This window comes from Rhipicephalus microplus, chromosome 2 (genome assembly GCF_043290135.1).
Source record: "Rhipicephalus microplus isolate Deutch F79 chromosome 2, USDA_Rmic, whole genome shotgun sequence".
Taxonomy (NCBI): Eukaryota; Metazoa; Arthropoda; class Arachnida; order Ixodida; family Ixodidae; genus Rhipicephalus; species Rhipicephalus microplus.
The window spans coordinates 96,459,639-96,477,193 of NC_134701.1; the positions used below are offsets into that span (position 1 = coordinate 96,459,639).

Consider the following 17,555-nt stretch of genomic DNA (forward strand, 5'->3'; position numbering starts at 1 on the left):
TTAGTGGCCGTTTGAACGATTTGTCGTTACTCCAATCACCGGCACATCCTTTGTGTCCCATTTGCAAGGCCACAGCGTCTGCCTTTTCCATCATCAGTACTGCGGTGACAAGAAGGTTGGCAGCTCTGGCATTTCGCAGCCACGCCATCAACGCCGCTTCGTCCGGGAACTTCGAGTCTCAAACCTGCTTCCGCTGGCTGGAGAAGCTCTGATAATATCCATCAAGCACCTCCTGCTTGTTCTGCAGCACTGTCGAAAGCGTAGACAAAAGGATGCCAAACTCCTGCGCAATGGTTGATTTTGTTCAGCCTCCTTTTTCTACTTCCTTAATTAGGTCAACCTTCCTTTCTAGCTTTAGCAACCTGCGCTCCTTGTGTAACCTGATGCTTGCCGCACTCACGCTAAGTCGCCACTCCTGAAAGTCAGCATTAAATTTGTACTGCGTGCGTTGCGCAGATTTGACTGAATGAAAATCAGACCTTAGAAAAACAATGAGCACTGCCATACGAACGAGAAAAACGACGCAACTGCACGACTACGCCTAGCATAGGGCAAAGAGCGAGGCCTGCTGCGTGGGAGTCACATGACGTGCCACAGGGTTGCTCCACAAAGTTAATATGCTGCTAGGCTCAGCCTTCACTTTCGCGTTAAGTATCGACGTAGCGGCAGGTGCTGCTAAATAAGAAATAAAGAGTAAAAATTTGATGGATTTCAGGCGTAGCAGTATCATGCGAATCTTGTCTAATGGCCCGGTTGCGGAATTTTCGTTCCTCTGCCACTCAAGATTTCGAGATATCCACGATCCGATACAGAAATACTTCGAGATAAAGAGAACAACATACATGGGATGTAATGGAGAAGGTTCGGTACTGCAGAAAATTTCAAATGACCGATTTTTTGAGATGTGCAAGTTCGACTTAACAAGGTATTACTGTAGATAACACCTTTTCTGGCCTGTCATGTGTTTCTATTCAATATATGCTTGCATGCGCACTTAGAGTTCTCTAATGCATACAGAGGTATATAAAGCATGATGCTAGTGAAGGGCACCCGGAAGGAAGCTTCCAGTTAACTGCACCGTAGCTAAAGAAAGGACATAAGGATAAAGAAAGCACAACATGCACAAACTTGCAACAAGTTCATAGTTTTAAAAAATGATTGCAAATACAACAACAGATGCTATTCCCAGACATCACTGATTGCAACGAGCTCCAAGGTAGAAGCTGAGGGAAGATAGGAAAAGCATTCCCTTATATCGGCAATATCCCGTTCCAAGCACGCGTGTATTAGTATGTATCGGAGCTGGCTCATTGCGCAGTGAACAGGCTACCCTATTGTTCTCGACAGGGATGCAACCGACGGGCCGTGGAATTCTGATGATTGCTCCTGCGCTTCCTAGCGCTAGTGCAGCTAGCGGCCTTGACCTAGATGTAAATCCCAATTAATCTGGGAGTCAATATCATGTGAAGCAGTCCACAAGTAGTGGCCTATATAGCATTATTTATTGCTCAGAGTCAAGCGTTACATGTTCGACCAACTTTGTGCATTTTAAATAGTTATGTGTATGTACCCGGCAGGCCCGTATGTGATATTTTTTGGAGAGGCCTGTTGCACTCTCGCAAGAACTGCAGCCAATGGAAAGATTTTGTGCGGCGCACCCATATACACGTTCTCGCCAACTGACATCCGAAATTTGAAATAGTTGTGTAGTTTGAAAGCCCTGCTTATGCCCACAGACGCCTGCAGCTCCCCCTTTTCTCTCTCTCCCTCTTTTTTTTCGGTGAAGGACTTTTTATTCATTCATCTTTTTTCAAGGATCAAGGGGGGGGGTTGAATATGCGAGTGGGTTCATTGCACATGTAAATACGGTATACTCACGTCAGCTCATCGCTATTCCAAAGCAGTGTCATTGGTACACCATTTCAATAGTTATTGATCGAAGGCATGAATTACGTAAGAGGTGGCTTTTGCCTCTCACCCAGCAACTACAACTTTTTCTGGAAAGGTATTGATAAATAAATGTTGTGCTGTCCTCCCTTCCCAGAAAAATTACATTACTGAATTGCCAGCACTCAGGGCTCGTTTTAGAAGCTATGTCAAGCAGTGCCAAGAAGAGCGCTGATTGCGTGAGATATTGGTGTCAAAAAGCATTGACATCACGGTGAGAGAAGCTAATTTTAGGCCAACGGACTCATGGGCTGGTTCACTTCTACTCACTCAGACCCGAATATAGCCGTGAGTCTGAGTCTGAGTGAGTCCGGGTAAGTATTGTTCTTGTGAGTTTGAGTCCGAGTGAGTCCAGTTGAGGAAAGTTTACGTGGTAGTGAGTGAGTGCAAAGTTTGAAATATATTTCATGAGTGAGTCTGACAGAGCTCCTCAGGTCTTGCCAACCTATGCATGCCAGTGCTGCCCCCAGTGGCGTACCTACTTCTTCACGAGGGGGGAGGGGGGGGGGCAAGGTTTCCGCTGATATATATATATATATAGAGACAGACTGTTATTTTTTGTAGTCTCTAAGAAACTGTTCATGAAAACATCGTTTAAAAGAGTTGAGCAATAACTGTCAAAAACTCTGTTACCGAAAGATGTATGAAACCGCAGCTTGCAATGATGTTTTGTGATGTGTGCTGCCAGGTTTTGGTTTTTTTGTTTGATAATCACTCACTACATTCCTATTTTCCATGGTTATTTCATGATGTCATAATTGTGCGTCTTCTAGTTCGTCTTATATAAATAGCCCCATATATTAGAGGGATCCGGTAGGCTACATGAACGTGAACACGTGTGCATGCACGTTTTTATTGTGCTCAATAAACCCTTAGTTGTGAAACTACGGGGCATGTGTGTTTGCCGTGCGTGTTGTATTTTGAACTACACAAGTCAATTTGAGCCGACAAAAGCAACCTAAATTTTAAAATGATATTTTTAGGTAGTTTTCAATCGCAGAAATGATACCAATTTGGGTCGCATTAGCTCTTGTTGTCAACTTTCTGTCTAATGTTTTTACAAAAGATAAGATGGTATCATCTACATGAATTGTAAATTTAGCGTTGATGTCATTGCTTCAATCACACCTTTGCCAATTATAACGCGAAAAGTTCCCAAAATGCTTCCTCAGGGCCTGACTCATTTATACTATAGAACAATGGATGCTATAAAACAATGGAATCGTTTACTCGGTCATGTTGTTAACAGTACCGATGTGCAATCTTTTGACAGAGAAACCGATGCTTATTTTGGTCATGGTTGAATCGAACTACTGGCAATTTTCGTTTCTTGTGTGCATTGCTGTTTGAGTGCCAGTTGTTTTTGTTTTCTGTTTGTACGTACTATGGTACTCTCTCCGCGTTATGACCCTCTAGGGAGGGTTGACAGTATTGTCACGGGGTCGTGACGTTGCCGAAGACAGGAGACTTCGTGTTGGGATTTAACTGTTTATTTGGGCGAACCTGTGCCCGGTAAACGGAAAGTCCAATTACAGCAGCAGTCTCGCACAGATAGCAGTCTCGGACTTATAGCGGCGAACGGAGCGTCGGCCTTCGATCAACAACTGACAAGCGGCGAAGCGCGTTGACATTTATACTCTTGCCGTCGAATGTTCTAGCGTTATCGCTGGTGGCGGCGTGGTTCCAGAACAATCTGTACCGTTCGCACAGTGGGCGTCATCTTATCGAAATGATCTACTACAGTCTGGAACCTTCTCAAAAACTGCAGCCGCGGTTCGCGCTGAGAATGGTGTGGTGTTTTGGGACGATAACAAAAACTTGGGAAATGGAACGTGGCATTGCCCCCCTCTGAAAAAAAAGGCATCGTCCCGATGCTTTAACTAAAGATGAAGGTACAATAATAATGCTAGAAAGTACAATGAATAAATTACGATACAACTATAATACAAAAAAAAAAACACTGTTTCAGTTTGTTAACGCGCATGAAACGGCTTGAGGCGCGCGACATGTACGACTTCAGGTCTAGATCGGCGTCGTTGAGAGTTCGTGATGCCGTCGGGGACAACCTCGTAATCAAGTGGGCCAAGACGTCGAACCACCCTGTACGGTCCGAAGTACCGTCGCAGAAGCTTTTCACTTAGTCCACGTCGGCGTATCGGCGTCCACACCCAAACACGTTCACCGGGCTGATATTCCACGAAGCGTCGTCGAAGATTGTAACGGCGGCTGTCGTTCGTCTGTTGATTCTTGATACGGAGACGCGGGAGTTGTCGGGCTTCTTCGGCGCATTGAAGGTACTCGCTCACATCGAGGTTTTCTTCGTCGGTGACGTTGGGTAACATGGCATCGAGCGTCGTTGCCGGGCTCCTTCCGTAGACCAATTTGTATGGAGATATCTGCGTCGTCTCCTGCACCGCCGTGTTGTATGCGAAGGTCACATACGGAAGAATGGCGTCCCTTGTCTTGTGTTCGACATCGACGTACATTGACAGCATGTCGGCGATCGTCTTGTTAAGCCGCTCGGTGAGGCCGTTGGTCTGTGGGTGGTACGCTGTCGTCCGGCGGTGGTTTGTTTGGCTGTATGCCAAGATCGCTTGAGTTAAGTCGGCAGTGAATGCCGTTCCTCTGTCGGTGATAAGGACCTCCGGGGCGCCGTGACGTAGGACGATATTTTCGACGAAGAACTTAGCTACCTCGGATGCACTGCCTTTTGGCAGGGCTTTTGTCTCGGCGTAGCGGGTGAGGTAGCCGGTAGCTACCACGATCCACTTGTTTCCGAAAGTCGACGTCGGGAACGGCCCCAGTAGGTCCATACCAATCTGCTGGAAAGGTCGGCAAGGTGGATCAATTGGCTGCAGAAGTCCCGCTGGCATTGTCGGCGGTGTCTTGCGTCGCTGACAGTCCCGGCATGTCCTCACATAACGAGTGACGTCGGTGGTAAGACGTGGCCAGTTGTACCTTTCTTGAATCCTCGCGAGCGTGCGAGAAACACCGAGGTGCCCTGCCGTCGGATCGTCGTGCAGGGCCTGCAGGAGTTCTGGTTGCAGAGCTGAAGGCACCACAAGGAGGTACTTAGCTCGAAGCGGTGAAAAGTTTTTCTTTTGTAGAAGACTGTTTCGTAGAAAGAACGACGCAAGTGCGCGCTTGAATACCTTCGGGACTTCGGCGGTCCTGCCTTCGAGGTATTCTATTAGGGTCTTAAGTTCCGGGTCGGCCCGCTGTCATTCAGCGAAGTCGTCGGTAGTTATCGTTCCCAAGAAGTACTCGTCATCCGGGTCGTCGGGTAGCGGTTGGTCGACCGGCGCACGAGAGAGACAGTCGGCATCAGAGTGTTTTTTGCCGGACTTGTAAATGACAGTAATGTCATGCTCTTGAAGTCTCAGGCTCCATCGTGCGAGGCGACCTGAAGGGTCCTTCAAGGTGGCCAGCCAACACAAGGCGTGGTGGTCGCTCACAACTTTGAAGGGCCTGCCGTAGAGGTAGGGGCGAAATTTCGACGTAGCCCAGATGATGGCGAGGCACTCCTTTTCTGTTGTGGAATAATTTGCTTCTGCTTTGGATAGCGATCGGCTGGCGTAACTAATAACCCTTTCAAGTCCGTCAGCCCTCTGCACAAGAACTGCGCCAAGACCTACGCTGCTTGCGTCAGTATGTATTTCTGTCTCGGCGAATTCGTCGAAATGGGCAAGTAACGGAGGCGTCTGGAGGCGATGTTTAAGCTCCTGGAAAGCGTGTTCCTGTGGCGTTTCCCACTTGAACTCCACGTCGGCCTTGGTAAGATTAGTGAGAAAATCGGCGATGCGGGCGAAGTTTTTCACGAACCGCCTATAATAGGCGCACAGGCCCAGAAATCGGCGCACGGCCTTCTTGTCAGTGGGCGGCGGAAAGTCGGCGATGGCGGCTGTTTTCCGTGGATCGGGACGAACTCCAGACTTGCTGATAACGTGTCCCAGAAACAAGAGCTCCTCATACGCAAATCTGCACTTTTCTGGCTTCAGTGTGAGTCCGGACATCTTGATGGCTTGAAGTACAGCTTCAAGGCGCCGAAGATGCTCGTCGAAACTCGAAGAAAACACGACGACGTCGTCCAAGTACACAAGGCAAGTTTGCCACTTCAATCCTGCCAGTACTGTATCCATAACGCGTTGAAAAGTTGCAGGCGCTGAGCAAAGGCCAAAGGGCATCACCTTAAACTCGAAGAGGCCGTCCGGTGTTATAAACGCTGTCTTCTCTCGGTCTCTTTCGTCGACTTCGATTTGCCAATAGCCAGTCTTGAGGTCCATTGACGAAAAGTACTTGGCGTTATGGAGCCGATCAAGTGCGTCGTCTATTCGTGGGAGAGGATACACGTCCTTTTTTGTGATTTTTTTCAGGCGGCGATAATCGACGCAGAAACGTAGGGTCCCATCCTTTTTCTTCACTAACACCACGGGGGATGCCCATGAACTCTTGGACGGCTGGATAATGTCATCCCGCAGCATTTCATCAACTTGTCTTATCATGGCCTCACGTTCTCGCGTCAAAACCCTGTACGGACTCTGACGGAGTGGTCTGGCATTTTCTTCGGTTATGATGCGATGTTTCATGATTGGGGTCTGCCGAATTTTCGATGACGACGAAAAGCAATCTTCGTATTGCAGGAGCAGGGCCTTGAGCTGTTCTTGCTTATCGTTCGGTAGTCTGGGATTGACGTCGAAAGCTATGGGAGGGGCTTGGTTCCTCTGAGCAGGTTCCGCAGAATCGGCGAGGGCGAAAGCACTGGTGGCTTCGACAATTTCTTCGATGTATGCGACCGTTGTTCCTTTGTTCACATGTTTGTACTCATTGCTGAAATTCGTGAGCATAACTGTTGCTTTGCCTCCCCGCAGCTCTGCTATTCCTCTTGCGACGCAAATATTTCGGGTGACCAACAGATGCTGACTGCCTTCAACGACGCCTTCCAAGTCAGGTGATTTAGGAGCGCCGACTGAAATAATGACGCTTGAGCGAGGCGGAATGGTGACTTGTTCTTCCAGCACATTCAAGGCATGGTGTCCTGACGGCGCGCGCGGTGGTAGTGCTTCTTCTGTGAATAACGTTATCGACTTTGTTTTTAGGTTGATGACAGCACCATGGAGGCATAAGAAGTCCATGCCAAGGATGACATTTCTCGAGCAACGCTGTAGGACTACGAAGTCTGTAGGATAAATACGGCCGTTAATGGTGACTCTCGCTGTGCAGATTCCTGCAGGCGTTACAAGATGACCTCCGGCTGTTCGGATTTCAGGGCCTTTCCAAGCTGTCCTAACTTTCTTTAACTTCGCGGCGAACGACCCACTGATGACAGAATAGTCGGCTCCAGTATCGACGAGAGCGGTCACACTGTGGCCGTCAATAAGAACGTCGATGTCGCTAGTTCGCCGTCTCGCATTACAGTTAGGGCGTGGCGTCGGGTCACGGCTGCGTCGGCTTGATCCGCTGCTTCCATGTTGCGTCGTCAGGCCACCTTCGGTAAGTGAGCTTCCGCCGTCAGGGCTTTGCCTGGTTGGCATTGTGTTCGGAAAGCTCCGTCGCGGCGTCGTCGTCGTCGGAGGATCTTCGGTAGTTCGTTGCACAGCAACCGCACCTCCACCGGTTGCTGCCCTTAGTTTCCCGCATACGGGCTAGGAGACCGGCCCCGCGTTAGGCCGGAGTACTGCCGGGGGTGTGGTGACATGCGGCGGCTGGGCGACGGCGAACGGGAAGGACTTCGGGGTGTCCATTGAGTTCCTGTCAGGTAGTCGGCGATGTCACGTGGCCATTCCCCTGGCTGCGGACGTGGTGCATCGACGGCGAAGCCACGCAGTCCCATCTGTCGGTACTGGCAACGGCGGTAAGTGTGCCCGGCCTCGCCGCAGTGGTAGCACAGTGGGCGGTGGTCAGGGGTGCGCCAAACGTCGGTTTTCCTCGGCGCACTGCGCTGGCCCGCCGGTGAACGGTAGGTCGTCGGTGGGGGTGGTGGCGGCGGTGGTGTCCGGCGACGGAAGTGCGACGGGGCGGCGTTTTGGCGTGGACGGGGAGGAGCGTTGTGGCGCACTGCAGCGGCGTAGCTCATAGTTTCTGGCTCGGGCAGCGGTGTTTGGGGAATTCGAAGTGATTGCTGAACTTCTTCTCGCACAATGTCGGCGATCGGATCCACTTGAGGGTGCGCCGAAGGCAACAGTTTGCGCTGCTCTTCCCGCACGATCGCTCGGATCGTTTCACGCAGGTTTTCGGAGTCACTGGTTTGAGCAGCAGCGCATTCTGGAGTCAGGCGACGATTATACTGTCTGGTGCGCATGTCAAGGGTTTTTTCGATGGTGGTCGCCTCGGAAACAAATTTTTGGACGGTGTTCGGTGGATTCCTCATTAGTCCTGCGAAGAGCTCCTGTTTGACCCCTCGCATGAGGAAACGAACTTTCTTCTCCTCAGGCATGTCTGGGTCAGCGTGACGAAATAGGCGGGTCATCTCCTCTGTGAAAATCCCAACCTTCTCATTTGGTAGCTGAACCCGGGTCTCTAGTTGAGCAGGGGCCCTTTCTTTGCGAGCGACGCTCGCGAACGTTTGCAGAAATGCGCCGCAAAAGACATCCCACGTTCGGAGCGTGGACTCACGATTCTCTAGCCAGGTCCTTGCTGTGTCTTCCAGGTAGAAGTACACACGACGGAGCTTTTCTTCGTTGTCCCAGTGGTTGAGGGTGGCCACACGGTCGTATGTTTCTAGCCAGGACTCCAGGTCTTCGAACGGTGACCCATGGAAAATTGGTGGTTCCCTGGGTTGATGCATGACCATCGTGGGCTGGGATGCGGCGGTTGTCATTGTCGCTGCAGTCGCGGTCATGGCCTTGGTCTTCCGCGCCTTGTCTTCTAGAATCCCGTACTCCGGTGGTAGCCCTTGCTGTCGGCGGCTTGTTCGCTGCTCCTGGTTGGCGTCGGTGTCTTCTCCGCGACGTGGGCTGGGTTCACGGCTTGACGGGGGCGTCCGGTACATGAACGAAGCAGCACCTCCACCAGATGTCACGGGGTCGTGACATTGCCGAAGACAGGAGACTTCGTGTTGGGATTTAACTGTTTATTTGGGCGAACCTGTGCCCGGTAAACAGAAAGTCCAATTACAGCAGCAGTCTTGCACAGATAGCAGTCTCGGACTTATAGCGGCGAACGGAGCGTCGGCCTTCGATCAACAACTGACAAGCGGCGAAGCGCGTTGACATTTATACTCTTGCCGTCGAATGTTCTAGCGTTATCGCTGGTGGCGGGGTAGGTTCCAGAACAATCTGTACCGTTCGCACAGTGGGCGTGATCTTATCGAAATGATCTACTACAGTCTGGAACCTTCTCGAAAACTGCAGGCGCGGTTCGCGCTGAGAATGGTGTGGTGTTTTGGGACGATAACAAAAACTTGGGAAATGGAACGTGGCAGTATTATTAAATAAAAAAATAAAATAAATACTCTTTTTGGACGAACCATTTCATCTGCAAAATAGAATCTCATATGAACATTGTAAATAGGATGACTACGGAGAACATTTTACTTCCCAATTGCCATGAAACTTTAAATTATCACTTTGTAAACAAATAATGTAGCTTACCTAGCTAAGTGTTTTGGGGAAATCTTTAAAATAAACTGTGTGTTAATTTTTAACTGTAAGCGTCTACTAGTACAGCAAGAACTGGTTAATTCAACACATATTAGTTCGGAAAACTCAATCATTCGGACGTGTACTCTGGCCCGGCAGCGTATGTATTGTTTAATGCCACCAGAACTCTCATTAATGTGGTGAAATTTGGACACAACCCGGTTAATTCAGGTGTTCCTCAGAGCGCATGAGCGTAAAGCATGCAAATATGCGACACAAAGGTAGGAAAACAAGTTTCGCGGACAGCCGAAATCGGCACTGCTCTCAGAAAGCCGTGGTCACCACCCACAATCGCATCGCTGGAGCGTCACAAGGTATTGAATCAGAGGACACTTCGTATTGAAACACAGGGGTCTTGAGCCGTGTTCACATTGTGAACGAAGTCTCAAATTAGGAATATTGTGGCATTGCAGTGTTCTTGGGAAGCAGCAGCAAAAAAATAAATAAATAACTTTGGAGGTACACTGGTACGAAGCCTGTGGAAAGCGTGGACCTGGGCAGCTTTTGTATTTTGCTTCCTGTCTTTTTTTTTCTATTGTTTTTCTCTATTAATTTCTTCATCTCTGTTTTTCTTGATCTCTATTTTTCTTTTTACTTTTTCCATTTCTCTCTCTGGTTTGCACTTGCTTAGCTGCTGACACGGCATTGCTTTCTCGGATGAGAGATAGGGTAGCACATGAAATCGCAGAAGTGTATCCCATTCACGAAGCAAGAAATTCTTACGTCGCGAAACCCCCAGTCACGTTACTTGCCACTAATCTGGACCTATCGAAGGTGCTCTTGAACTCATCTTTGTTTATTTAGAGCTTTTTAGCGAGTGTTTACTTAAACAAACATATATTTGTTTTTTCAATAATTCTGAGTTCACAGTTGGCGCCTTATCCGCGTTACATTCTCTTTTGTTATTACTCTTCTGCACACCGTCTCACTATGATGATTATTTCCTAAAGGGAAAAAAAAAAGTGTGTTTCGCAAAATCGTCTGCGTTATATGCAATCTCGGAAATCTGCATGAACATATTGCGTTAAAGTTTCGTGTGCACAATAAACAGTTCATTGCTGTAATGAAGTTTGTTGGTATTGTAGACCAGTGTCTCTTTTGGAGCGTAATTAAAGAAGGTTTCCCGGCGATCAGTCTGGCGGAGAGTTTATCAATCAATCAATCAATCAAATCAAATTTTATTTTCGCTTCAGACAATACAGCGCATTGTCACTGCGAAAGTAGGGGACCAGAGAAAAAAGCTGCGCTTGCGCAGCTTGACTAAGCTCTGGTCACCCGTACAGCAGTAGTGACAGGGCAAAACATCGAACAAGTCTATATAGCCACAGTATATACAATGCGATTACCAAAAGTAGTTATGCAGACTACGGTGTTCTAATGAAAAAAAAAAAAACATCAATGTATGTTTTAAGCTACAATCACTTTAGTAAAACCAGCTACTGCAAATATACAAACATGAGTAGTTCTAATACATTTACATAAACAGATCTAGTAAGGTTTTGTTAGTAAAGTTAAGAACGTCAACATTTCTTTGTTCTAGTTCATTTAGTGTGGTTGCGAGTACATAATCAAGTTTTTCTTTCCCATAATGGGTACGCGAGAAAGGAACGTGGTATGGTGGCTGATACCTGAAAGGATAGGAAATTGTATTTGCTCGAAGATTTGCAATTTCTTCGAATAGCTGTGTTCTTCCTAATGTGGCATTTTTGTATGTTCTCAGTAGTTTATGCTTTATTGCAATTGGCGACATGAATATATGTGCCTTTAATAAATATTTTCAGTTGTGATATATCCACGTGGAGCCGTTTATGTGCATAGGCAGCTCGCTGTGAACTATTTGCAGATAGGGAGAAGTAAGCATGATTAGAAACAGATGAAAGCTCTAGCAGGTGGGCAGGCCTCGTAGTCTAGAAAAGTGTGCACTATCTTCCTGCTAAGGTCGATCAAGTGGCAGGGCAAACCTCAAAGCAGGGCTTTCCTCTGTGCTTTAGTCGACTGCCGTATACCTATGGCATTGTTGCAAGCCACGGCGATTTTTTTTCTTCCTACTATAGTACAAGTGAGGCGGTGCTTCTAAATTGTAGACTAAGGTGCAATCCATTTTTAGCTCGCCGGTCTCGGGCCCCTTCAAAAACACTTCTACGCCTTCTTTGATTCATGGCAGCTAAGATATAGAGCAGCCCTAATTTTATTTGTTTTCTAAGAAACATAATGATTTTTTAAAGGCGGGAACAGCATGGGATTGGTCTATGAAGCGTTTAATATTTGGTTCCCACCTGCACCTGCGCCGCCTGTGATGTAAACTTCAGCTTCAAGGCATGACAGATTGGTCTGACGTTCTAGAGCCTCCACTGAGCCGTGGCTTCCTTTAAAATGTTCGAGTGCAAGGCGCGAAGGCGTTGCATAAGCAGCCCGCAATGCACAAAGTCTGCAGTTCATGGAAGCGACACATGGAAAAAACCTCCTCAGCAGGACACCAAGAAAATTATGTTACGAAATGTTATTATGTGTAGTTACGTAGCTACTACACTGAACGAAAATTTTCCCTCAGTTGATTTCTCAGTGGGCAGCCAACAACTACCACTGCCGAAACTCGGGGGGGCTCCCTACTACTCCCAGTGGGGAGGGGGGCCAGCGCCCCCCTTGCTTCCCCGGGAGATACGCCTATGGCTGCCCCTGCCACCGCTGATGGCGCTTTTCGGAAGGAGTGCAGTTCGTGCTGTAAGATGGCTGCCCTGTGCTTACACGATTTGTACTTGATTCATTTTCATTGCGATTCTCTTCGTATTCATAACTTTTGTGAGTGCCAAAGACACATGTGATGATTTAAGGATCTCAGTGCCTTTACCATATCCAATTTGGTTTAAAAATTGACTATTTACACATCACTAAATTAAATGAATTGCTTGCTTTTTCTTCAGCAGCAATTTGTTTTGTGTAGTGTTAGTATTGTTAGTCAGAGTGGTATTTGTATCCTGGCTGTGGGCCGGCATGACGGGCATTATAAGGTTTGCATGGTACAGCCACCGGAATGAGCCAAGTGTTATGTCTCATTAAAGCTGACCCATTTATTAAAAATAGCATCTAACTGTTAAAAGGTGTCTCCTTAGCAACTGTTATTTCGATAAGTACAATGACCTTGTTCTCGCAGGGTGAAAAGGTGCGCCTGCAGTGGCACGTGGACTGCCTGGTCGAGGCTCTCAAATGTACCACATCGCTGCACTCCCTGGATGTGGACTGCAACCTGACGCTGCGCGAAGTCCGCCTACTGCTGGAAGCAGCTCGCGACTGTGCATCAGTGAAGGAGTTGCACATTGCCTCGCTGCGCCTCACAAACTTGGAACCGTTTTGCCAGGCACTGGAAGAGACGGGCATGGCCCACAAGGTGAAGGTCAGGAGGTGGGTGCATGTCTCTGGTTTTGCACCCCTCGGTTCTCAAACGAACGTGACTCAAGAGATGCTGGGCATTCAGAAGTTCACAGGCTGAGCGATTTTAGGATTTCGTTGGATGGCAACTTGGGAACTTTTGACCACTCCAGTGGATCGTTCGTATATCCAAGTGGAGTACTACATTGCTGCTTGACTGAAAATGAACATGAGCTTCATGAAAGAAAGCAGTCGACTTGTGTTTAAGGGGAGATGCGGTAATGTCAGTTTGGTGAAAATTTTTAAATTACTTAATATTTTTTTGCGATCATGGGACGTTCCTTCACTTCGCAGTGAAATACAGTGTAATGATTGAGAAAACAGCATTTGATTATTGTGTTGTTAACAGAAACTGTGAGAAAATTGAGTTTCGGAAGATGCCACAATTCCTGCTGCTCTCGCTTGGTGGAGCGTGGTCACCTTAGTATATGCTAAAGAGAAGAGATGAGACCTGAAGAAAGCCGCAATGCTGTATATCTGCAACAAAAATAAAGACCACCAAGAACGAGTGAAAAGGGGCAAAAGTGGCATCTGTATTGGTTGCAGTAGGTACATGGGGGCACATGGCACACTCCTATTGGTTGTCTAATATTTGAATGGCTGTCGTGCGTACGTGTGCAAGAGTGAGCTGCGCATTTTGTTCATTCCCGCATTGGTTGCTGCAATGAAATTAGCCTGTGTTCTAGGATGAGCCTCAAAGGAGTAAAGTACCGAACGGCACCCGCAGAAAACAACGAAAGCTACATACTAAAAATTACACCATCTTTCACTAAAGGGAACCATGAGTAGCATGCTAAGGAGTGCGTAGGTTTACTTAAAAGTTCTGTTCATCACGGACACCTTGCTTGATATTAATGCCTCCTTGCAAGTGGAGCACACCATAAATTCACTGTAGTTTCTGTTGCCCTTACTCGTCGCAAACTTTTGTTCCAAACTCGTCCCAAACTCTTGCGGGTTCATCGCTATGCACATGGGAGCACGTGCGTTGATTGCACATCTGCAGAATCTCGTTCCTCGATGGCATCATATGACTGCTGAGAAAGTGTTAAGGGCAGAGGCCACAGTGTTTTACCCAGCCTTTTACACAGGCTGGAACGTACTAACGCGAGAGCGTGTTCTGGCAGTGCTTGGGTCAACTGTTGGGCATGCGCAGTAAAGTTGACCACACACGCCGGATTGACCTTGACCTTTAGCTGCTTTGCATCTACGAGGAGGAAACTAGACACATAAGCGAATGCCGCTGAGTTCATCAAGCTGAAAAACGTGTACACTTAGGAAATCGGCTAAGCTCTCTTGCGTGTTACAGTGGCAGTGTGTCCATACATGCTGGTTCAACCTTACCATGGGCCATGTTGATGGCGCATCTAGGGTTTGTGACGCGTTCATGTGCAATGTTGATGTACAGTCGAACCTCAATATATCGAATGGCATGATAATCATAACATGGTTTGATATATCCAGAATTCTATATAAAAAAATCAAGTAAAAATTGCGACTAAAACTTGTGGAAAACAACCAATGAACCATTCATGGTGCAGTAAGCACTCACTTGAGGATTCAAACAAAGCATTTATTGTGTCGGCTTAAAATACTGAAAAATGGTAGCCTGCTTTTTGTTGGTAATGGCGTGTTTGACAGCTGAGTCCTCAATGTAATCCAGGTGATCCACAAGTGATAGGCCGGTGCCTTCGATTGCACCACAGTGATGGCGCACAAGGGCCGGAGCAGCTTTCAGCTCAGCTGATGTAGGGAGCTTGCAGGATCCACTGTGGCACCGTTTTAATTTGGCTGCTCAGCAGTAACTTTGGTGACGATCTCCGCATCCATCAGCTCAGCTGTTATACTAGTGCTGTCATCACATCCAACGAAGTCGTCGATGCACTAGATGCGCATGCTTTGTGGCTCGACACAAACAAAGCTCTACAGCTTGCTCCACGTTTCGGCGAGCTAACTTTCTTCATCTGCGCATGCCAACCCAGCTCTTTCAGATTCATTCACTGATGCCTCGTCAGTGTAGCCAGCAAAGCCCGCATGCTGAAAGCAGTTGGCTTTCGTCTACTGCTTCACGTTATGCTACGACGCTTTCCAATTTTGGATGGTGCTGAAAAGATCGATCCTAAGGTCTTGGCCCATTCAGAGCTTGACAAGTAAATTTTCAATCAGCCGACGCTTGTAGATAAACTTAAATGTGCGAATAATGCTTTGGTTCAACGGTTGCACCTTCGAAGTGGTGTTAGGCGACAGAAATACCACTTCGATGTTGCTCAGCTGGGCATCGGTGTGGTGTGCCGTGCGGTTGTCGACAATAAGGTATACCTTTTGTCCTTGACGCACCAAGTCCGAATACTATGCTTTCAGCCAGTTGACGAAAATATCCCTTGTCATCCACGACTTTTTATTCCAGGCGTAAGTCACCGGAATATTGGGGCAGTTCCACACGCACCTCAGGATTTAAAACTTGCCAATTACAAGTGGCCGCAGCTTTGTGCTTTTATCCATATTGGCAGCCAATAGGTCTGTTACACGGGCCTTGCCTTGCTTCCCTTCATGGCACTTGCCCCGCGATTGTCCAGCGCTTGTCGGGGATGCGTTTGCCAGAATAAGCCCATCTCGTCAGCATTGAACATTTGCTTCGACTCATACTTAGCGATAGCTTTGGGTTACTCGTGATTATGCCACTTCTGAATTTCTTCTTCATTCTTCCTCACTCACTCCTGACACCGTCTTCCCAACAATGTCGAAGTGAGTCTTAAATCGTTGCAGCCAACCTCTGCTCGCACTGAAATTCTCGGCGCCGAGAATGAATGCAAAGTTCTGTGCCTTCTGTTGCCAGATCAGTCTCGATATAGGAAGATTTCATTTTATTGCATCTCTAAACCACTTGTGAAGCGTCTTTTCAACATCTTCGAAGGCAGCTTTGCGTACACGCTGCGTGCCGGAGTGCTGACAGTTCTCCTCCTTGGCCTTTATGTCGCCTTTGTTTTTGAGCAGAGTTTTCAATGTGCTCCTTGGTATGCCAAATGCTTCTGTGACCCTTTACTCGTTCTCATCATTCTCGACACACTGGATCGTCTCTAGCATAGCAGCAAAAGTCAGAGTTGGCCGTTTCTTAGCGTTTGCAGTCATCACACCACGACGTCCGACAGGCCTAATTCTACATACACGAACACAGCAAGACTATGAGCATAACGATCGATGCGACGACGGGGAAGAGCGAGTCCAACAAGTGCAGTGCTTTGACCCGTCGATGCTGCAAGCATGCGGCGTATGCACGCTGTACGTTCAAGTGGCGCACACCGCGTCGTCGCTAGTTTGGAGAGTATTGCAGGAAAGCTCGCCGCCTGTCAACAGAGCGCGGGCGGACTGGAGTGGCCGAGTTCAATATATCTGTTATTTGTCAAACATCATTCGAAAGAAAAAATAAAAATGCATGCGATTTCCTGCATGATATAAGAACCATTCGATATAGCCATCAATTCGATATATCCATGTTCGATATATCGAGGTTCGACTGTATTCACGTGCTGAGTAAAAAGGTCAGTGTAGGGTGTTGGCATGTCCATGAGAGGCGGTCACCATACTTCTGTGAGCAACGGCAAGATGGCATTAGCAGGTGCAGATGTTCGCATGTTGTGTTTAAGCAGCAGATTTTGGCTCCAACTCTCACTAATGAAAATATTGCGTACTGAGAAGAGACGTGAGCAGATGTTTTAAATGTACAGTCAAATCTCATTAATTCGAACACGCTTAATTCGAACTTCCGGTTAATTCAAACTCACGATGAGGTCCGTTCCAATGGGTGAAAACGCCCGGTAATTCAAACGCACAAGCACTTGCGATGCTCAATTGGAACATACCGTGCTCCGAAAATGCTCTCAGCACCCTGCCCAATCCCACGGCGGCACCTCTGACACCTCAACGCTGGGCGCGAAGGAAAGGAAAAAGAAAGAAAAGGCCGTGGTGGAACGTTTTTATTCTCTCAAATGCCGATCTGCGACGCCCCTGTAGCTTGCTTCTCCCTTTTCTGCCCCTGCCATGTAAAGATCTTTTCACTTCCAACACTGTTGGCAAAGAGACAGAGGGGAAAAAAAAGCTGTGGCGCAGTGTGCCTCTCTCTCATGCGCCAGTGCCACGCTTTCCCTTTTCCCGTTCCTGCCACGTAAGCCTTCTCCTTTCAACGACGCGTGTGACAAGAGCAAAAAAAAAAAAAAAATGATCTGCTTTACTCCGCGTGGAGACGCTCCTCCTTTTTCGTCACGTGCTGGCCACACTGAGGCTTTGGCGCAGAGGGTAGTAGCGAAGATGCAGCCGTTGTTGTCGTCGTTTTTAGAGAGTGTTGGCGCTGGACATTGCCACGCCCAACTTCTCTTGCCAGGAGAATGCTGAAGCCGAAGCAGACATGCTTTGCAAGCTGCGTGCAAAATTGATTGACTCACTGCAAGGCAAACTTGTGCAGACGAGCATCACCGATTACTTCAATTAGTGATGGATGTCCTGGGATTAGTAAATAAATGTAACTCTTCTGATTTTTCCCCCTCGTGTATT

At 47.7% G+C, this 17,555-nt stretch overlaps 1 protein-coding gene across 5 annotated transcripts in view; it reads left to right on the forward strand.

Moving 5' to 3' along the window:
* LOC119170776 (uncharacterized) overlaps positions 1–17,555 on the forward strand; it is a 148,094-nt gene that overhangs the window by 59,198 nt on the left and 71,341 nt on the right. For all 5 annotated transcript variants that reach the window (XM_075886686.1, XM_037422034.2, XM_037422033.2 and 2 more), the window contains exon 5: positions 12,736–12,983. In XM_075886686.1, the coding sequence (XP_075742801.1) occupies positions 12,736–12,983 (248 nt within the window). The remainder of the gene's footprint in view (positions 1–12,735; positions 12,984–17,555) is intronic.